Source organism: Vipera ursinii (assembly GCF_947247035.1).
Source record: "Vipera ursinii genome assembly, chromosome: 1".
NCBI classification, from domain to species: domain Eukaryota; kingdom Metazoa; phylum Chordata; class Lepidosauria; order Squamata; family Viperidae; genus Vipera; species Vipera ursinii.
Window position 1 is genome coordinate 242,570,753 of NC_139512.1, and position 22,728 is coordinate 242,593,480.

The 22,728-nt window shown below is 40.6% G+C and overlaps 2 protein-coding genes across 2 annotated transcripts; one reads left to right on the forward strand and one right to left on the reverse strand.

The window, feature by feature from the left end:
• Positions 1-7,542: 7,542 nt before the first annotated feature.
• On the reverse strand, positions 7,543-11,360 carry LOC310638008 (BLOC-1-related complex subunit 6-like). Its single transcript, XM_083358686.1, has one exon. The coding sequence runs from the start codon at positions 11,090-11,092 to the stop codon at positions 10,601-10,603; it is 492 nt and encodes a 163-aa protein (XP_083214812.1). The 5' UTR covers positions 11,093-11,360; the 3' UTR covers positions 7,543-10,600.
• Positions 11,361-12,315: 955 nt separating this feature from the next.
• On the forward strand, positions 12,316-17,839 carry PNRC1 (proline rich nuclear receptor coactivator 1). Its single transcript, XM_083355317.1, has 2 exons — positions 12,316-13,001; positions 16,902-17,839. Exons 1-2 carry the CDS (start codon positions 12,567-12,569, stop codon positions 17,334-17,336), a joined length of 870 nt encoding a protein of 289 aa, XP_083211443.1. The 5' UTR covers positions 12,316-12,566; the 3' UTR covers positions 17,337-17,839.
• The last annotated feature ends 4,889 nt before the right edge of the window (positions 17,840-22,728 follow it).

Consider the following 22,728-nt stretch of genomic DNA (forward strand, 5'->3'; position numbering starts at 1 on the left):
AAAGCACAAGGCCCCAATGACCATTGGTACTACCTTTGTTTGCTTTTGCCACAGTCCTTCTATGTCTGTTTGTAGATCTTTGTATTTTGTTATCTTCTCCTGTTTTTTTTCCTTATCTATTCTGCTGTCTCCAGATACATCTGCAACATCTGCTAGCCAGACTTTTTTTTGTCTTTCTTATTGACAATTGTTAAGTCTGGGGTGTTATGTGACACGTGTCTGTCAGTTTGAATTCTAAAGTCAAAGAGCAATTTAACTTCTTCATTTTCTATAACTTTCTCTATTTTATGATTGCACCAGTTCTTTTGTTGTTGTTAGCTGCGAAGTCGTGTCCAACCCATCGCGACCCTATAGACAACGTTCCTCCAGGCCTTCCTGTCTTCTACCATCTCCATTTAAGCTCACGCCTACTGCTTCAGTGACTCCATCCAGCCACCTCATTCTCTGCCGTCCCCTTCTTCGATTGCCCTCAACCTTTCCCAGCATTAGGCTCTTCTCCAGTGAGTCCTTCCTTCTCATTAGGTGGCCAAAGTATTTGAGTTTTAGCTTCAGGATCTGTCCTTCTAAAGAGCAGTCAGGGTTGATCTCCTCTAGGACTGACTGGTTTGATCGCCTTGCAGTCCAAGGGACTCGCAGGAGTCTTCTCCAACACGAGAGTTCAAAGGCCTCAATTCTTTGGTGCTCGGCCTTTCTTATGGTCTTGTTCTTGCTTGCAGGCAAATGATACTTCTTGCAGATCTACCAGTGCACTATTGTTGCTACTTTGTTATGCCCTTGCTTGTAGTCAGTCTGTGCTATCTTCTTGCAGCAGCTTACCAGGTGGTCCACTGTTTCTTCATCTTCTTTGCGTAGACAGCACTTACTATTTGCTGTTGTCTTCTCAGTTCTGATCTTAGTCTTAGTCAGAATATATTTCCCCAAAGGAATAATGGAGAAGATCTTTTAAAAAGACAGAAACCAGCCGCCAGAAATCAGCCCCAGCCCCTAGGTAGAGGCCAGCTTTTAGAAATGCAAATTCAATAATCCATTCAGAAAGGTTGGAGCCAGGAAGCTAGAAATTAGGAAGACAAAGAAACCTAAAATCTACATAACCCCACCCAAATTCTAAGGACAGGAGCTGCCTGCGGAGCTTAGGACCGCCCCCCGACCTCCGTTCATTCCGCCGGGACCTGAAGACCTGGCTCTTCGAGCTCTCTGGCCCAGGCTGAAAATTTTTTAATTTTTAATTTTAACTGGGTTTTTTATTTTTTTCAGGGTTTTATTTAATCTTTTTTAATTTGTTTTAACATTTGTATTGATTTTCTTTTAAATACCCTGTAAACCGCCCTGAGTCCTTCGGGAAAGGGCGGTATATAAATCTAAATAAATAAATAAATAATAGGATTAACCCACCAATACCAAAAGGGCACATTCAGACTCAGGTCAAAGTACATGACACAGGAAATACAAAGCCTCAAACAGGAATAGGAAACAACCTCAAGAGCCCCAGAAGGTATAAAAGTCTACCACTCTGCTCCATGTGGTCAGTTTTTCCAGAGCCACCTTTCTGTCTGGCTCTCCTCTTCAATAAACTACAACCTCTTCTAAAGCAGTCTCCATGTTGTTTATTCCCGACTTGGACTGGACCCTAATGAAGATTTTTCTTTCTTCAATGCCTTCTCTATGAAATCTAATGGGACAGCCTAATGTAATCAGGGAGAGGCAGTCTTTCAGATATCTGGTCTCATTCTTTGTAGGACAAAACTAGCACTTCGAATTGGACTCGGAAGCAAACTGGCAACCAGTGCAGCTTGTGGGGCAAAACTGTAGCATGCTCTTTTCTAGGAGTGTACATAACTATCCATGCTACTACATTCTGTACCAGCTAAAGCTTCCGGATACTCTTCAGAGGCAGCCATGTAGAGTACATTGCAATAGTTCAATCTGAAGGTGACTGAGGCATGAGTGATTGTGACTGTCAGCAGGGTCTGCCAATTCAAGCGCACAAAACAAAGTTCCCCAAAGCCCCTCCTACCATGATGGCCACTTGATCATCTCTCCTGGACATCCGACCATTGCCTGCTAGTTTGTTAAGCAAAATTTCATGGAAATGTTTAGGCAATTATTTTGCTAAAATAGTCCTCCCTCAATAGCACAAGTATTCCCCTTCTTATATTTTAGTTTTTCCTGCCTACTGAGTGGAAGGGTTAACCACCCATCCTTCAATCAATAGAAAACTGTATCACCATGAATTTCCTGTTCCAAATGCTGATTTCTATCCACACTGCATCTGCTCTGACATACTGCTGAATTATGCTTGCTAATTTTGTTATGCAGCACCTAATAAACCATGTAATAGGTAGATTCCTCTGGTTTTGCTGCCCTTCCTATTCAGCACATCATCAGCTGGTTTCAAAAACAAAAGCCAATTTAAGCAGTACAGTAACCTCTAATGCATCGATCTGTCATTAACAGACTTCTCCTTCTACCTATACTGTCACAACCTGAGTTTTCAAAAGCCCAGATTGAAATCATGAAGCCTGTGGAATCACAAGCATCAGTTTTGTTTAGGTTTCTCTATTTTCCCCCCGTATTTCTAGATTCCATTATTTTCTGTTGGGGAAGCAACAGGTGAGTTGTTGGTTGTGTCATTCTACTATTTCAGATATGGAGTTAAAACCCATAGAGTACTTTTAGTTGATCAGACCAGTGTTACTATGCAATTCGTATAAAACTACCAGCAAATTCAGCTCTTTAGAGAAACAATAGCAGAAGAGTGACATATGGGTCTGACCAAGGAGCAGGGATGTGCTTAAAACAGCCAATTAGTGCAGTTCTGACTCCACTCATTACTGATCACAAAGGGGAAATAATTTTACGGCTAGATAACAGAAGAAAAGAAGTTGTTGGCAGAGTATGGTGGTAGTCCAAGTGGAGATGTGCTGTTTAACATACACACCAAAAAAATAGTTTAAAACTATTTTCAAAAGAATAGACTTTGGAAACGTAAGTCGCAGGTATGGCAAGATTATCGATTTCAGGTAAAAGAATGGAATAAATATAAGCGGACATAAACTGTGGCAAAAAAGTTATCTCAATACAATCCAGCAATATTCATTCCATTAATCTGATCAGTCATAAAAAGACTATTCACATAATGGGGAGTCAAATTATGATTGCCCCACTTTCCCAGTTACTCAGTGTAACAACAAAACAGTAGAATAGTGCCAATGTGGAGGAAAAAACAACTCAGGGACAATAACATTTGAATTTCCCCCTATTGAAGGAAAATATTTCAAACGCTTCAGCTTCTATGGCTGAACAAAATTTGTCTTCCTGGTGATTTTTAATCTAATTTGTGTCAAGACCATTACAGAGAGCAAATGTCTGATCCTAAAATTAAAAGAAACCCTTACAATTCAATTTGAAAGTATTCTGACTTAAAGCTGTATGTTTCTAAAATTCACCAAAGCAAATGAGTCCCTATGTAGAAGTTCCATAGTGTTTTGACTGGAGACAGAAACTAGGTCATTTTGATCCAGGGTCCTCCTGCCTATTCCTTAAAAAAGAAAATTGTGGCTGGATATGTTGTGAATAAAGCTAGTTTCAAGGCAAAGAGTGTTCTGAAGCCTTATCACATATTCTCTGTAAAGCCAAGAGAAAAAGCTTCCCTCTTTTGCTGACACATGAATGTTGTAATGTAGCCAACTCCCAGTACTACGTAAATGTCAGTAATCATCCACATGCAATACAGTTATGTTAACACAAACAGGAAACCCCAGGCTGTTAACGTACAATCGTTTCAAATACTTCCCGCTGCCCTTTGTTCAGCAAAAACTTCCAAGTTCAAAAAACCCCTGTACATGTCATGTATCACAGTAACCTCTTCTAATAGTGGATTTTCTTACAGATTTTTGTAATCTTGCTGTATTCTTGACAAAGCATTCTAATCATTTATTTACATATATAACATACCATAGCATTGAATATGACTATATTGAGAATAACAGAATAGTTATATAGCTATTTTCATCAAAAAAGATGAATTCTGGGTCAGAAAGTGAGATTGAAATGTAAATACAAGACAAAGACAATATTCTCCAGGCTGAGAGGTAATGCTGCCTAAGGTATTTACTTTTGGTTAAAAGAAAGTTTTTGTAAGTTTTTGAAACAACACAAAACTTGTAAAAGTATTTGTCAGAAGATCATCAAAAAATATAATAGGAAGGAAGGAAGGAAGGAAGGAAGGAAGGAAGGAAGGAAGGAAGGAAGGATAAGAGTGTGTTTGTACATATACATATGCATTAATCGAGGTATTGCACTAGGACCACAGCCATGGAAACACATTGGATGACTTTATTTCTCAGCCCAACTTGAGGTAACAATTCTTCATAAGCTATCTTGAGTATTGGGCGAGAGATCAGGATATAAATCTTAAGCTAAATTATATATAGTATATGAAAATTTATAGTCTACCCTACCTAAAAAGTGGTTTTCACATACTCAGTCATCCAAGAACTGATTCACAAAGACAATAAAAAGCAGACTTTCAGAAATTTCAAGAGGGTATGAGAAATGTTACTTGTGTGTCCATTTTATCCCCCTTTGCCCTTAGTGAACAGATTCTGAATATTTTACTGTGAAATTTTCTTACTAGAAAATGAACCAAAAGAAATATGTACAGTCCAATTCTTAATTCTCAATTCTCTGTTACACACTGAACAGAATGTATTCAGTGGTGCCACTTTGTGATCTCCAATAGAAAATGTGTACTATTTTTTATCACCACTGACTGCTTTATGCAGATCTAATCTACGCCAGAACCCATCAATATTTCGTGTACGTTTGTCCAGAAAACCTATCCTTAAATCCAAATAACATTTAGTTTCCTCCCACAAAATACAGTATTCATGTAATTCATCAATATTAAAAATGGAAAGGCTTTAGTTGTTGCTTTCAAAGCAAAGATAGCTACTGTTGACGAGTCTGGGATAAAGCAACACTGAAATGGTTGTGTGTGTGTGTGTGTCACATCTTCCCACTCCATTTTGAAACATTCATTTTCACCATAAAACTGCATTGCCTCCCTTTTGTTATGTGAATATAGGAAGTTAGAATTTGAATTCACTAACAAGAGAGAAAGATGTAAGCATGGGGTTGCCATTATTGTCTTTTTTATTTGCCCTCGATGAAGAATAAAAGGAACATTAGCCACACGGGCGGTGTGTGTGTGTGTTTGCTCTCCTGGGAAGTCATGTGTATTTCACACTCATTACATCACCTCTCTCTGCATGTCACATGAGACTGAGTCATCCACGTTCCTCCTTACAATTTTCAAGAGCAAGTCTAGGCAGCAGCTGTTTAATGTTCTCTCTTATAACAGCCTTTAATTTATAGCAGACAAACCCTTGATCAGTATTTTTTCCAACTGCTTTTGGTATATAATTGAGGTTTGCTACATGTTTTTACTCGTCACATAGTTAAAGAGCCTCAAAATGCCAAGAAAGCCGACCATCTCATGCCCTGATATAAACACAATTCTAGATTTTTGAGGCATTTCTTTTTACTGGCAGCATTATAGCCATACCAAAGATTTGAGTTTCTATTGCCTCAGTCCCAGCTTCAGATTAAAGCTTGGTGCCACAAAAATCAGCAGTAGGCTACACAGAGAGACATATACGTGCATTTATTTATTTAGTGCATGGCACACGTACACACAATTCTAATGACAATGATCTAGAAATAGACACTGCATAAATGAAAAAAAGAGTAATATTTTTTTTAAATAAGGACAAAGTCACAGAAATATGTAAGGTCTCATGACCTTCCAATCTCTTTACAAGCAAGGATGGTTTAGTTATCAGTATTATTGTAAAGAAAGATCCTGAGTGGGCTTTAGCTTTTTTCCACGGGCAGATCTTAGATTCTAGAGGAAACACCTGAATAATAATTTGTTTTGTGAATCTCAGGATAACATTTCACATTTTCAATCTCACAATTGTTACATAATACACAGTAGTCTGGACAACAGCAACTAGCTCTAAAAAACCCCCAGTGAACTTGATGGCTGAAATGGGCCATTCTACCAAGCATTTCTGGTTCAGTTCCAATATTCAGTACTGCATAAAATTCAGAGAAAGTCTGTTGCCATTTTGTCCACCAGAAACTTGCCCCTGGCAAGATAAATATTCAAAACCACTGAAATAGCTATGTCAGCTTTTTTTATAAATTGCTTTTGTGGCCTGGAAAAGAATAATTACAGAGCTGTTGAGCCTGGGAACAGTGGTGTCTTGAATATAGGTCACAGCATTTCCAACGGAAAAGGAGAAAGGTTAGCGATACAAATGATTATAGTTGAAAGAACTGTATTTGGCAATGAATCAAACAAGAATTGCATTTAAAACAAGCCAAGATGAAAAAAATGAAAAATTATTGTATTGGTTCTTCTAATGTCAGCATTATATGCTCCCAGTAAAATAAAGTTGTGGCCATCTAAAAACATGATTGTTCAATTTAACTGTGAGCTTATTCCTGATTTCTTCCTTTGCAAGGTATTTTTCTGGCAAAGCAAAATCAAACACCTTCATTGGATGATCTGTCTCCCCCTCCCCCCTCCCAGCACCACTACAAGAACATAAAAAAACAGCATTGTTTTTACCCTAAGGCAGAAATAACTGCATGAGCTGCATTCTTTCTACCATGAAACAGAAGTAAACAAGGATTTTGCCATAAACACAAAATAACATGTTTATTTTAGAACTAAAGCTTAAGTGCTTTGGGCAAGGAATTTAAAATGAGATGGATGTGCTGGTGAAATCCTTGTTTGTTCTGTGTCATTCTGACAATTTTGTTAGAAAAAGAATGTTTCCGTCTACAAATAAATTATACCAAAATTCAATTTTTCCTAATTTATTAAATATATTCATACCTTTTATTTATGGTTTGGGACTTTTTAATTAACTAAATCCAAAAACAAGAACTACAGAAGATTATAAAATTACAAAGGAGAAATAGTTAAAAAAATATACAAGACAGATATTTACAGATTATACATACATTGATAAATGAGGACCCAGATTGTTGGGGGCAATAAGCTGACTTTGTAATAATGCCGCTTGGGGGGGGGCGAAAGCCCTAATAAGCAGGCATATACATAGAATGAAGGCTATTGCTAAGCACATTGATTTGTGCTTTAGATTGTAAGCCGCCATGAGTCTTTCTTCGGAGAAGGGCGGGATATAAATGGGATTTAAAAAATTAAAAAAAATCAAGCCATTAATCATTACAGTCATCCCTAGCTGATCTATATTAATCAATTCTGAAAAGCACTGAACTGTTGGAGCCATGTTTGTTTTTCTTAAGTTGAACAGCAAGTCTTTTGACTATAAGCCCACTTTCCTTCTCCAACTCCTACGAGATAAATTTCAAAAGAAAATAAATATCTGAAAATATTAAATATCTAAGTTTATGCATTGCAATTGCTTACCTAAATAGAACAAATATATTAAAATAAAGCATTAATTTCACTGCATCTGCAATATAATGCAATGAGGACATTTTTAAAATACTAATTCTTGCTGAAAAGGATGTAACCTAAAATATTTACTGATTTTTTTTATTTTTAACATCTTTTTTATTGAATAAAATTGCAAGCAAAAAAGCAAAAAGAAACAAATACAGACACTTTGGGGATTTTTCCCTTTTATTTTTTATTAATAAAATATTATGAAACAAAAAACCTCAACAGCGATTGCATGAGTTTTTTAAAAAGTTCATAAATTACTCAAATGAAAATAAATCTCTTTTGATCCATCCTTCACCAACTTTAGCTTTTCCAGATTTTATGAATATTCTCTCAGCACTCCAGCACACATGGCTGGCCCTTGATCATGCTGAGGTTTGGACTTTAGTGAGCATTCATTCACAGAGCTAGACAAGCTAAAGGCCTATCTTTATGTATCACAAAAAGGATGGCAAAGCTATAAACTAGTGCTGTGTATTTCACATGCAAGATTATCAGCAAAGCACCTCTTTTTGAATCATTAGAGCAGCAGTGTTTTTGCAAGGCATAGATAGCTGCTTTGTAAGCTGTACCTGGCTGTCCTGAAAGCAAAGCAGTAACATGCATACAGCCCTGCGGGGATAGTTGGGAGCCATTTTCATCCACGTCAGCTTTGCAACAGCATAACTGCTTTAATTATTGTTAAAAAAATGTTTCTGCGTGTTGTGACACACGTTCAAATGCTCTGCGTTGTCATACTATGACTCAAAAACAGTACTCACGTAATACATTGAACCATAAACTAGCCAAGCATATTGTATTTGTGTGTTGGGCAAACTAAGATGATATAATTAGTTTAGTTTACTATGTTATGTGACTCCAGAAATTTGGTTTAAGAAGTTAGTATCTTTAGCAAACACAACCAACTACAAAGAATCAAAGTACTTTCTAACTATAGGATTACGATAATGACCAAGTTAGAAATAGTAAAAGATATCTGAAAAGCTTACCAAGATTTAAAAAGCATGATTATGAAAACAATTTATTCTAAATCCTAATAATAAAATTTTCAAATTTCAACTGTAGGGTTTTAACTATAAAGCCCTAATTGAATAGTAAAGCAACTGTTTCCATGTTGAATTCCTGCAGTAAATTTACAGTACCATGCTCTTGCTTTGTAGTATTTAAACTACAAAGGTTTGCAAACTAACATTTATTATAATTCACCATGTAACTGACAGTACAAAAAGCTTGTACAATGAAGATTTGATCCTTACAATGGCACAAACTTCTAACATTTTTAGAGAACAAAGTGGTATTTTATTATAAAATTAGATCCTTTTCACACTCACCCTATGGTATTTTTTTAAAAAATAATCAATGGGACATATATTAACATAGAAGATTGCTGTATAAAAGCACTTCTTTAGCATCACAGACTTCAAGTAGAAAATGAATGACATTCTCAAATAGAAGTGCTGAACTTTGACTAAATCTAATGACTACAGTGCAGTTATACATCTTATATTCAGATAGGAAAGGCTTTATATTAATATTACTCTTTTAAAATGGGAATACTATGGAACAGACTTTTGATATGAACAATAAAATCCAAGAACGCTTTTCATAGTTTACTTTACAATTTTGTTAATGTTTTAAATGGTAAACATCATCAACACAGATTTAGTTAATAGTTTTACAAGTCAATAATTAATGTTTCATACATTACAGTTACCTGAGAGCAAATGCTTGATCAGAAGAGATTACTAGAGAGATGAAGCCACTTCAAACACTCACAACATTGTTAAAGTAATTATAGGCAGAATCAAAAGATATTTGACATTTACATTTCATCTTCCTATAGAAATCAAGGCACTGTGTATCAATTCTGTACCAAAATTAGAAAAGACTCTGTAATACATTTTATCATAACGAACAATGACTTGCAGGTTCTTAATAAATCTTTATTGCTTTTTAAGGTATTTCCCCATTTTAAAGTGACTACTTAAATCAAGAAAACCTGGAATTATCACTATATGCTCCAATTCCAGGTCCATCTCTAGTAATGAAAATAAATTCTCAAACTAAAAAATATATATTTAGAAGCACTTCCTCCTTAATTCTCCTACCTAGTGGTCTTTGTGGATTCTACTGAAAGACTAAGTGGATCTCAAAAGCCCATCAATGTTCACCAACATGCTGTGTAGACAACATATTCAAACACTAGCAATCACCCTTAGTTTCAGCATATTTGCCAATTCATGTATTTTATACCATATCCTGGAATTTCTGTAACATCATTTAGTCAGTTCATAAATGAGGGCAGATTGTAGCCCTGGAAATTCCCAGATCAGTTATTATATTGCATCTTCTCAATATTACATAATTGCCCTCCAGGAATTTTAGTCTAAGTAATGTGGCTTGGCTGATTTGTGAATATTGCTTCACCTTAATATTTTCAAACTTCAGCCAATCTAAACCTATAAAACATAAACATTAGTTTAAGATAAATGTTAATATTGCTCATATAAACAATTCTGTGTGAAACAAAGTTTAGATATTAACATTGTTCATTATGTTAAATTTATATAAATCATCTACTTAGTTAAGAATGTCACGTATGCCTACATAAACATTTCCAAATAAAAAGCATATTTTATTCCGTTTGCAGTTTAACTTACACATTTATTCAGGAATTAAATTCTATTCTGTGGCAAGTCAAGACTAAACTCTTGCATGATCTTTTATTTTCAAGTATGCCTCACCACACACATTTAAGACTCATTTCTGAATAAACATACATGGAGCAGACTACATAAAATTATCAAGACTAAATGTTTAGGTTTTTTACAGAACACCTTATGTGCACGGAAATATGGGTTCTTCTTGGTTGGCATTGTTGCAAGAGAGGGGAGCACAGACCGTAGAAGAACTGGTTTATTAAACGGACAAACCAATTTCATCCAGTTTCTCACAGCTGGTTAATAGTTAGCTTTGCAGGGATTCTGAGATTTACGGAGCAGAGGGTTCTGAAGGAAAATCTATTAACAGACAGAGGGATTCTGGCTGGAGACAAGCCTCAAGGTCCGAGAGGCCACCAGGAAAAGCAGCCCAGTAGATTTATTTGCAGAGGCCTTCCAGTTTGTCCAGAGTACTCTTCATGTCCCGGATATATCTAGCCAGGGCCGGTACCGGCTGCAGCTCCAGATCTAGCTCCTCGCAGCGCGCCATTAGCGTGTACATGGAGCGGATGCTGGTGTCTACGGCGTCTCCCAGGCTCTCCACCCCATCGCGGTAGGTCTGGATGCAGCCCACGCTGAGAGTCGTCAGAGCCTGCAGGGCGCCTTGCACATTTCGCAACAGGTCCTCGACTTGCGTCGCCACCCGGACGGCCAGACTCGCCAAGTCCTGCAAAGCCTTGGGATCAACAACCGGGATTTGGCAGGCGGGACCCATCCAAGAGCTCAGCCAGACCTGCGGATCTAAGCCGGTGGCCACAAAGCGGGCAGGACTCTCCTCCCGATGGCCGGGACCATCGCATTCCTCTAGCAAGCCCGCAGCCTCCGGGCCTCGCGGCACCACCATTACCGCAGCCGCTGCCTCCTCTGCCATAGCCGGCCACGGGCGTTCGTTTGGACCTCCCGCTCTTTCTCCCTTCTCCTTGTGAAGGCGACCACTTCCGACTCTTCTTTCCGGATTTGCGGTCGGACAAATAGGAGAGGCGGGCTAAGTGCCGTTCGGTGATCCTGATTGGGCGCCGCCGCCGCCCGACAACGCAATCCTGCGCTTATTTACTCAGTACTTTCCCGAATTCGGAGGGTCGGCCTGTCGCTAGACCAGGGGTAGGCAACCTCGGCTCTTTTATGACTCATGGACTTCAACTCCCAGAATTCCTGAGCCAGCAACCTTGGCTCTTTTAGGACTCATGGACTTCAACTCCCAGAATTCCTGAGCCAGCAACCTTGGCTCTTTTAGGACTCATGGACTTCAACTCCCAGAATTCCTGAGCCAGCAACCTTGGCTCTTTTATGACTCATGGACTTCAACTCCCAGAATTCCTGAGCCAGCAACCTCGGCTCTTTTATGACTCATGGACTTCAACTCCCAGAATTCCTGAGCCAGCAACCTCGGCTCTTTTATGACTCATGGACTTCAACTCCCAGAATTCCTGAGCCAGCAACCTTGGCTCTTTTAGGACTCATGGACTTCAACTCCCAGAATTCCTGAGCCAGCAACCTTGGCTCTTTTATGACTCATGGACTTCAACTCCCAGAATTCCTGAGCCAGCAACCTCGGCTCTTTTATGACTCATGGACTTCAACTCCCAGAATTCCTGAGCCAGCAACCTCGGCTCTTTTATGACTCATGGACTTCAACTCCCAGAATTCCTGAGCCAGCAACCTTGGCTCTTTTATGACTCATGGACTTCAACTCCCAGAATTCCTGAGCCAGCAACCTTGGCTCTTTTATGACTCATGGACTTCAACTCCCAGAATTCCTGAGCCAGCAACCTTGGCTCTTTTATGACTCATGGGCTTCAACTCCCAGAATTCCTGAGCCAGCTTGGCTGGCTGGCTGGCTCAGGAATTCTGGGAGTTGAAGTCCATGAGTCATAAAAGAGCCGAGGTTGCCTACCCCTGCGCTAAGACAAAGGAGGCTCCCCGCCCAGCGGGATTTGCCGCTACGCCCACAGAAAACTTTAAAGGACTCTAAGAAAGGGTGAGCCCACCCGGCCCCCTCCCTGCAAGCTTTATGGGCTGCCCGGATTGGTGGCGCAGATCGCCGTAAAGGAGCGAGCTCTCTGCCGATTGAACAGTCGGGGACGGGAGGCGGGAGCTCCCGCTGCGGCTTTGTTCCGATTGGCGGTCAAGAGGAAGAGGGCGCGTCCTCCTTGGAGTAACAACAGTAGGGCGTTGGGGTTCCTCGCTTCACTCCCCCGCCATGTTCTCCTGAGAGAGGAGCTGCTCGCTTTAAACCAGCGCAGCCTCGGCTCCGGCCGAGGTTCAGCAGTCTCCATCCCCGATTTTTTTTCCTCCTTCCTCACCCCTCCCCCCCTGCGCCGCTGCGCATATTCTAAGCCTTCGGTATGGTGACTACCACAGCGCCTTCGCCCTTTCTAACTCGGGTGTCGGCCGGTACCGACGACCGTCTCCCGTTCCCTACGTCCCTTCTTTTGAAACGACTCCTGCGGGCAGACTACAGCAGCGAAAGCCCCCAACCCGGCTGCCGTCCGGGACTAGGACCAAACGGGAACGCAAGACCGTCGCCGAAAAGAGTCAGGCGACGGAGAAAGAAGATCCGTTCCGCTCCCGCCGGCCTCTTACAGAGTCGCTACCAGCAATTCCAGCAACACCGGGCCGGCTTGGGACGCAAAAACGCCGCGCAAGGGACGCGCAACCGCTGCGAAGCCCCCGCCGCTTCGTCAGACCCCGGACTGAAAATGGGACGTTCTGCCGAAGAAGCTCCGGCGCCTTCGCCAAGAACGACTCCGGTCGTTACAAACAAGCCCTTCAGGAAAGAGGTAAGGCGTCAAGAGCCAAGAAGCGGCCCTTGCTCGAGGGAGGGGAGGAGCCGCGCGGAGTCCGGCGGGCGGGGCTGCGTTTCCGTTAGACCGCCTGCGCGTAGAGGCGGCCGCCGCCGCCGCCGCGGGGAGAGATTCCACGGGCGCTGATAGGTGGAAACCGCGCGCCAATCGGCTCCGAGCCTGCGCCCGGCAACAGACGGATTCAGCCCCGTGGGCTCAGGCGAAGCGGCAGAGCGACGCGAGGGCGTGGCCTCCGTGGCGGAGGAAAAAAGCTGATGGATCGGTTTCGCTTCGCAGTGCCCGCGGCGACGGGTAGCGGATGTGCTCTCTCTCCGCTTGTTTACCGAAAAGCCAATGCCTGGATGGGCGGGGCGGACTCCCCAGCCAGTTTGATCTGTTCAATTTGGACATACTTGAATCTTCAATTTTTATGGTCCCAGTGGAGCCCCATAACTTAAGCCAGGGGTCTTCAAACTTGGCCCTTTTATGACTTGTGGACTTCAACTCCCAGAATTCCTCAGCCAGCTTTGCTGGCTGAGGAATTCTGGGAGTTGAAGTCCACAAGTCATAAAAGGGCCAAGTTTGAAGACCCCTGACTTAAGCTAATGCAATCCTGGCTTGTATAAACAAGAGGCATAGAATCAAGATCACGCGAGGTATGCAGTGGTATGCGAGGTATGAATCAAGATCAGGTGAGGTATGCGAGCCAGCAGTGTGCTGCAGCTGCCAAAAAAGCCAACACAGTGCTAGGCTGCATTAACAGGGATAGAATCAAGATCGTGTGAAGTACTAATACCACTTTACAATGCCTTGGTAAGGCCACACCTGGAATATTGCATCCAGTTTTGGTCACCACGATGTAAAAAAGATGTTGAGACTCTAGAAAGAGTACAGAGAAGAGCATCAAAGATGATTAGGGGACTGGAGGCTAAAACATATAGGGAACGGTTGCTGGAATTGGGTATGTGTAGTTTAATGAAGAGAAGAGTGAGGGGTGACATGATAGCAGTGTTCCAATACCTCAGGGGCTGCCACAAAGAAGAGGGAGTCAAGCTATTCTCCAAAGCACCTGAAGGCAGGACAAGAAGCAACGGATGGAAACTAGTCAAGGAGAGAAGCAACTTAGAACTAAGGAGAAACTTCCTGACAGTTAGAACAATTAACCGGTGGAACAACCTGCCTCCAGAGGTGGTGAATGCTCCAACACTGGAGGTTTTTAAGAAGAGACTGGACAGTCATTTGCCTGAAATGGTATAGGGTTTCCTGCCTGAGCAGGGGGTTGGACTAGATGACCTCCAAGGTCCCTTCCAACTTTATATTATTATTATTAGTAGTACCGCTTTATAAAATCCACCAATGTAAATAATAGTTACATGTTGACAAGATTGCCACTTGTAGGAATATTTAGAATTTGGGGGGAGAAATAAACTGAAATAAACACGGTGACAGGATTTATGATAAGGCAACTAAAATGACAAAATAGGATTATTGAAACTATATACTTTTAATTAAAATAATGAGAATCGTCTTAATCTAATGTTTTGCAAAGGAAGATACTTTGGGGAAAGGGGAAATCAAATGAAATTAACACATGGAATATAGATTATAGAAACTAATTGTTAAGGACTGTTTTATAAATGTTACCCAGACAACATACTGTTTACAAATTACTGAATGACTTATGTTAAAAAATTCTAATAAAATACTGAAATAAAATAAAATAAAATCCCTAGTAAGACCACACCTGGAATACTGCAGCCAGATTTGGTCACCATATCACAAGAAAGATGTTGAGAGTTTGGAAAAAAAATCAGAGGAGCAACTAGGATGATGAAAGGCCTAGAGACTAAAACATGCGAAGAACAGCTACGGGTCTTGAGTTTGGCTAGTGGCTAGCGCGCACCTCCCCAAACCTCCCCAAATGTCGGCAGGTCTCCGTACCTCCGCGTGAACGGGCAGCGGCCCCGCTTGTTGCGAAAGCTGCCGCGGCCCGTCTGCAAAGCTGCCGCTTTCGGCAGCTTTGCAGACGGGCCATCGCGCAACCGGGAACCGGTTCTATCACACATAAAAAAAGGCAACTCCACGCATGCGCAAGAAACATTTTTTGCACATGCGCACGCGGCTCCCACTTTTTTTATGTGTGATGGAACCGGTTCCCAGTGGCTCTTTTCCTTTTTTGGGTTGCCGACCCCTGGGCTAGTCTAAAGAAAAGAATAGCGGAGACATGATAGTAGTGTTCCAGTATTGGAGGGGCTGCCAACAAGGCAGAGGGGGGGGCAGGTTGTTTACCAAAGTACCAGAGGGAAGGACGAGAAACTATGGTTCTAAACTGATCAAAGAGAGTAGCAACCTGGAACTAAGGAGAAACTTCCTGACACTGAGGACAATCCACCAGTGGAACAGCTTACTCCCAGAAATCTTGGGCGCTCCGTTACTGGGGATTTTTAAGAAGAAACTAGACATTCACCTGTCTGAGATTATATAGATTCTCCTGCTTGAGTAGGGGGCTGGACTAGAAGACCTCCAAGGTCCCTTCCAGCTCTATTCTAAAGAGATGTCACATAGTACAGAGGTCCCTAAACTTTTGGGCACCAGTTCATGAAGAAAGGTTTTTCCACGGACCAGTGTGCCTGCATCCCGTGGATGGGCTTTGCTTGTTTGTGCGCACTGGTTGCTGGCATGCTGTGGCCAGGTAGTGGTCCACAGACCTGGGGTTGGGGACCTCTGACATAGTATATGCCTTATTTTAATTGTGATGCTTCTGACAAGAATAAACAGTGAAGACGTAGTATAGAAGGGTCCTTGTGGCTTGTGCTTCATCCAGGCAGGCAACTGGTGTTTAAATGTTTTAAGGTCAACCATTCCCCCCGCCCCCCAAGGATCTTCCAGACATTAGGGACACGTTATGGAAAATCCACTCTTTCCTGTTGAGGGCTGTCTTCATTTTCAGAGTGTTTCCTCTTCAAGATCTTTATCAATCTTGCAATGTAGCATAATCTAGTGTATACCAGAGGTCTTCAAACTTGGCCCTTTTATGACTTGTGGACTTCAACTCCCAGAATTCCCCAACCAACATGCCTGGCTGAGGAATTCTGGGAGTTGAAGTCCACAAGTCATAAAAGGGCGAAATTTGAAGACCTCTGGTTTATACTATAGTATTAACTGGCACTGTTTCTCACTCAGGAACATTATTTTAATATTTGTTCTGTGTATTGTAAAAATCTGAATTGCACAGTTTAGTAGGAAACAGTATTACAGCTATGAAATTTATTTATTTATTTATTATTTGGATTTATATACCGCCCCTCTCCCTAAGGACTCTAGTCAAATCCTCAGATCCCTAGTCAAATCCTCAGGTCTTTAATCTGTCATTTCAGCAGGAACGTATGTGGCTAGTTATAGGAAAGTTACATTATTCTTTTAATCCACAGATTTAAAGTAACGTACTTAGTTGAATATGCAAGATACAGCATTGGTCTGGTTATAAAGATTCTCATACCTCAGGTAGCAGTGCATTCCTCAACCATTTAGGAAGTAACCTCAAATTTTGGGCTTAAAAGCAAACTCTTCAAATTAGTGGGATTGAAACATACACCTGTATAGGATTAGTGTTAAGATTGTTAGAATTCTACTTATTTTTAGACAAGTGCTATCTCAAAACTATTGTCTCTAAAGTGAGACAGGTCCTGAAATCTGTAGTTTACAAACTGAAGGCAAGCCAGGAAATGAATTGTGAAGTGCAAGCAGGCAGTTTATAGCTAGGAGAGCCTAACTTTTATTTTTAAATGGAACTATAAGATAACATGTAATAGAATAAATGATTAACTGTAGTTTATTAAATATTAAGACATTAAATATTGTCAGAAATATTTATGAGATTATCTTTTATCTTTGCAGTTGTTCAAAAACAGGATGGGAAAATCTGAGAAGAATCAGCTGCCTTACAATCAGCCTGTTCACAATATGCATCTATCTGACCAATCAAAGAGTAACAGACAGAGGAGTAAATGTAACATACCACTAAATAAATTTCCATCTACAAAAAAGTGTGAAAATACATTTTGGCAAGAATCATTATCATCTGAACTCATTAAAAGGCAGGAGAAAAAGCCTCTGAAAAATGCAGAAAATTTTAAAGCAAAGAAATCTATTTTTCTGACAGAAGCTAACCAAAAAGAAAATTATGCTGGGGCAAAATTTAGTGATCCTCCTTCACCCAGTGTCCTTCCAAAGCCTCCCAGTCATTGGGTTGGGAGCACTGTTGAATTTTCTGACCAAAACAGGAAGATGATGGAAGTCCATTTAAAGACACTCTTAAAAGTTCAAGCATAGCTTCTGGATATTGACAAAGGACATGCCAGCAATCTAAATCCAGCCTTGTTGCATTTTAATGTTCAAAGGACTGACTAGTCTTAAAAACAGAAACTTGTACTCTAATTTTTTATGGATATGTAAATAGTGTATATCATGTAATGTGTATATTCATATTTTGAGGTACATTTTAGTTTTGTTATGAAAGGATGTATTTTACATTGCCCATGGCTTTTGTACATAATAATGGACATCTTTTTAAAGTGTGTTTGACACATGGAAAAATCTGTCAACATTTGCACAAGGTATTGAGATTTTTCAAAGGAAAAAAATCTATTAACATTCAAATGGAAATGTGAAAACGTTACTGTTGCACTACTGAAAAAAATTACAGTCTGTGGCACGCATTTTATTGAAAAATAAGCTTTCAGAAAGATGTGAATTTGTTTGAAAACAATATATGGAGTTAAATTCAATTACATCATACAAGCTTCCATACAAACATTGGGATTTAATTGACAACACCTGAAATCTAGCACTTATTATCTAACATGGGTAATAGTGCTGTTGCCAGAAATAATTGGCTAGTTTAAAAAAAATTAAATAAAACAATTTGGCCTCCCCTTTACTTGGTTATTTTTATGTATTTTACTGTCTGGCTGAATTTTGATAAAGCAATATCAACTGTTAAAGCATTTTTGGGTTAGAAACAATGTAGTATTTTACAATACAGTAATTTCTTTTTATAAGTTCACTGCATTGTATTAAGATTGCATATAGATGGAGTACTCCATAGCCTTAACAGTAATAGTCCTAATGGCCTAGAAAATTGGTCATTAAAACCACAAACCGGATGCAACTGCATATTACAATGTGAATGTCAATTTAAATACTGGTATATAGTATAATAGGGACGCGGTAGCTCAGTGGGTTAGCACACTGAGCTTGTCGATCAGATGGCAGTTTGGCGGGTCGAATCCTGAGTGCCGCATAACAGTGAGCGCCTGTTACTCGTCCCAGCTTCTGCCAACCAAGCAGTTCAAAAGCACGTAAAAATGCAAGTAGAAAAATAGGGACCACTATGGTGGGAAGGTAACAGCATTCTGTGCGCCCTTGGCGTCTAGTCATGGCAGCCACATGACCATGCAGATGTCCTCGGACAAGCGCTGGCTCTTCGGCTTTGAAACGGAGATGAGCACCAGCCCCTAGAGTCGGAAACGACTAGCACGCATGTGCGGGGGAACCTTTACCTTTATATGGTATAGCTGAGGCCCAGTACACAAAGCATATATTTTCCTGCAGCTGAGATATGCGGGTCAGAGTTCTTCTATTTACTCGTTAGCTGCGAAGTCGTGTCCGACCCATCGTGACCCTATGGACAACATTCCTCCAGGCCTTCCTGTCCTCTACCATCTTCCTTACTCTAGCAAATGTAATTTTGCTGATTTTAGATATGGAAGACTGTACAGTACTCTTCTGTATAATTAATAGGAGACCCTTGAAGTAAAAGCTAGTTCCTTAATGTAAGAAACATGAATATTTTCAACAAGATCGCATATCTAAAGGAAGATATATCTTCTGTCCACTGTTGAAAATGCCAGTGGATCTTCATGGTAAGTGTATTTTTTCCAGCGCTATTCCCATCATTAATTGCAGCCTGTATATAGAGTTGCTTGTTCCTTATCAAACTGGTTCAGAAATAACATGTTTATCTGGAATGTGTCATTCTGGGAGCAGTTGGTATATTTTCCAGAAGTAAAACTTCCAGAACAGATAAAAAGGAATGTGACAAAACTGGGGTGGTTGTTTCTGTAACAATGAGTTTTGCATACTACCATATTGGGAGCAGTACAAGTTGTACGTTGATGTAACAAGTCATAATTCCAAATCTATATAAAGTATGGTAAATGTATAACAGATAAAACACATTAACCCCAGCCCTGAAATACAGTGAGAGAAAAAGTTATTACGATCCCCTGCTGGTTCTGTACAATTTGCCCATTGACAAATGATTAATCTATAATTTTAATAGTAGGTTTATTTTAACAGGGAAAATAAAAAAAAATCCAGAAAAAAACATTTCAAAAAAATTATAAATTGATTTGCATTTTAATGAGTGAAATAGGTATTCTGACTCCCAAGTGTTGAATAAAGCTGGATTTGCTCCTTTTAATTACTTGTGGCAAATCTAGCTAGGTCAGCCAGATTGCAAGGCTCTGTGTAACTTGCTGACAGCAGACCTTAGGAGCATCTTGCTCTTTTGGCGATATAAGGAGCTGCCTCACTCCATATCACTCGCACTGCCATGTTTTGTCTGCATAGCTCCTTCCTGAACTCGGTGAAAAGTGTGTCTTAATTCCACAATTGGGTTCTAGCACTGCCTACAATGTAACAGTATTTCTTGACCATGCTACTCAGTACTAGTGGAACTGGGAGACAGCTCATTAGTCAAAATCCCCTCATTAAAACTGAAACAGCTGTGTGGTGTGGACAAGCCAGTATGAAACCGTATGGTATAAGAGTAACATCGGTTGATATTGGGTCCCTTGGGCTGCCTCAGTATGATCTGCCATATCTGCACTGTACACTGCAAAAGATGTCTAGGATTTTGTTTCAATTTTGAGGCTGCCTGGCTCAAGAGCAACTCTTGACTGATTTACAGATAAAAGAGGGAGGAAATTTACAGATAAAAGAGCAGTCAATAACCAACCAACCAAGTCTTAAGCAGCTTATAAAAGGTGAATTATTGTCCTGCCTGTAAAGTGAAATTTCTGCTTATGCCCTGTATGTAACAATTACTCCCTCCTACTTTCTCTCATTAGAGTTAAAAGAGTATTAGCTGGCAATTTCTCATATTGACAGAATAGGGTCATAAATGTTTCCCTGAATGTGATCTCCTTTCAAATAACCTCCCCTTGGAATCAAAAGGGAGATTATTTGGGAAGATCACATTCAGAGAAACATCCATTGTTCTTCAGTAGTCCTGTCCAGATCCTATTCACAATCCCTTCAGGAGTTTTGATTGAGCTCCCCCACCCCCAATCCAACAGTGAAAATCTTCAGCAGGTCCAGGATATCCTAGTCCACCTTGTCGCATCTTAATTTCCTGTTTCCTTCCCTGTTTCTTGAAATCTATGAGTGCATATAGAAACATCTGTTTCCCAGCAAGTTTATTGATGTACAACAAATCTTGTTTGTTCTATACAGCTTGTTTGCAGATAGGCTCTAAGCTTAAATGCTACACAGTCACAAGTAGGTCGTATGTCTGCGTATGTTCCATAGACCAAACTATGGATTGTGTTGAGTGAAAGAACAATGATAACATCAATCTTAAAGTGACATTGGATTCACCATCACGTGGATATTTTCAAAGATTTAAGACTTAAAAGATTTAAGGCTCCAGAACTTTGAGGGCAGTTATGTGCCCCAATTCATCTTAATAAATATAACTTAAATCTAAAAAAATTTGGTTACAATTTGCTATCCTCCCCACTGGTTGTCTGAATATTCGTCAGTATCAGATGGTTTAAATTATGAGAATTTAGTACTGGAATTATTTCCTCTTCAATAAGCTAAAAACAGAACTGAAATTTTCATTTCACCAGGCACCGAATATAGCTGTTTTTCAGTTTTAAAACTGATCCATTAATTCGTCCATTCTGCAGCTCCGTTCTCAGCTGCAGAATGAAGCTGCGGCTGCAGAAGAAGTGGGCCAGCAAGGCAGGTGTCAATCCATGGGAAGCCTGGCTGCAACGGTAAACTCCACCCCCACCCTAGCTTGATTTTTAGGCATGTGCCTCATCCCAAAACTAGGTCTTATTTTCAGGGTAGGTCTTTCAGGGAAACGTGGTATGTCTTTACAAGAGTCACATGTGCCCATATTACTGATAGCGGGAGAACTTACACTAAGCCATAATGTGGTTTTAATTGGATTTAGCAGCATGTCATTGTGATTTAGCGATAAATGTTCATAATCTTCCATAACATTACTGAGGATTACTTCAGAATAGGCACGTACAGGTTTGTGCTATCTCAAATGACCAAAGTTAACCGACTTCCGGTGGCTCCGCGGCGCCGGAGACAGCCTTCCCGGGCTGCCCGCGGCTCAGCTGTGTGATTTTTCGCCCGAAACAGCGCCGATCAGCTGTTCGGGCGAATCTGAAGCCCCCTCCTCGGGAGAAGAGGAGGGGGTGAGCCCCCAGGTGGGGGTTGAGTTCTCCGGGGCCGCCTGAGCTTGGAGCTTGGGCGGCCGAAGGATTGAACTCCCCCGTAGCCTGGGCTGCTCCCAGCTGACCAGCGTCTCTGCTCCGGACTTTATGGAGCAGAGCCAGGCATCTGCGACCATCCCTGCTTGAAGGAGAGACTATGAAAGGGAAAGAGCAGGCAGAGCAGTACAAGAGGGAAAGATGAAGAGATGAAGAAGATTTTATTTTACTCTCAAGCTTGATGGACTTTGCTTAAAACTTAAAGTGAAAGTGCGTCACAATTGTAAGTAAAAGATGGCGGTGAAACCTCCCCCTAGAACTTTTCGGAGTGCTGGAAATTCTCCGGTGCAACAACAATCATTGCTGCAGGCGTTGCATTCTCCTGATGTATTGACATCGAAGGATCTTGAAAAACATACCCAGTTAATTTTGGAGTCAATGGGTGTTAAATTTCTACAGATGGAGGAGAAATTGGAGAAATTGGAGCAGAGAATGGAAGAAAGGATGGAACAGAAACTTAGAGAAATGAAGGTAGACATTTTGTCCTCAGTGCAAAAAGTTGCTAAATGTGTGGAGGTGCTGGATGATCAAGTGCAAGACTTGATTCAAAAGAATGCTTTATTAGAAGCAAAAGTATTGGAAATTGAAGATTTAAAAGACAAAATCGACAGTGAACAGAGCTTGGCCCAATTTTACCAGATGCAGTTTGCTGTGAGAATTAGAGGCCTAAAAGAGAATATTAAGGAAGATTTAAAGCAGCTGGTTTCTGAGGCTTTTGAGGGAGTATTGAACCATCCAGCATCTGAATTAAAACAAGGTATGGACAAAGTGTTTCGTGTGAATTCGTGGATTGCTAAACAGAGAAAGTTGCCTAGAGATGTGGTGGTTTATTTTGTAAAAAGGGAAATTAGAGATGAAGTTATACAAGCTGCCTACGATACCAAAGTTGTGATTGCTGGTCAACAAGTTTTGGTTCTAAAAGAAATTCCTCCAAAGATTTTAAAGAGAAGGAAGGATTTTATATTTCTTGTGCAAGAGCTCAAGCAAAGAGATATAAGGTTCAGATGGGAGATCCCAGTTGGGTTGAGCTTCATGTATGATGGCAAAAGATACTGTTTGAGTAATGTGAAGCAAGCGCATGATTTTTATAATAATGTCTTGGAAGTAACCCCATCAACACTTCTGGAAGCTGCAGAGGGATCTGGAGA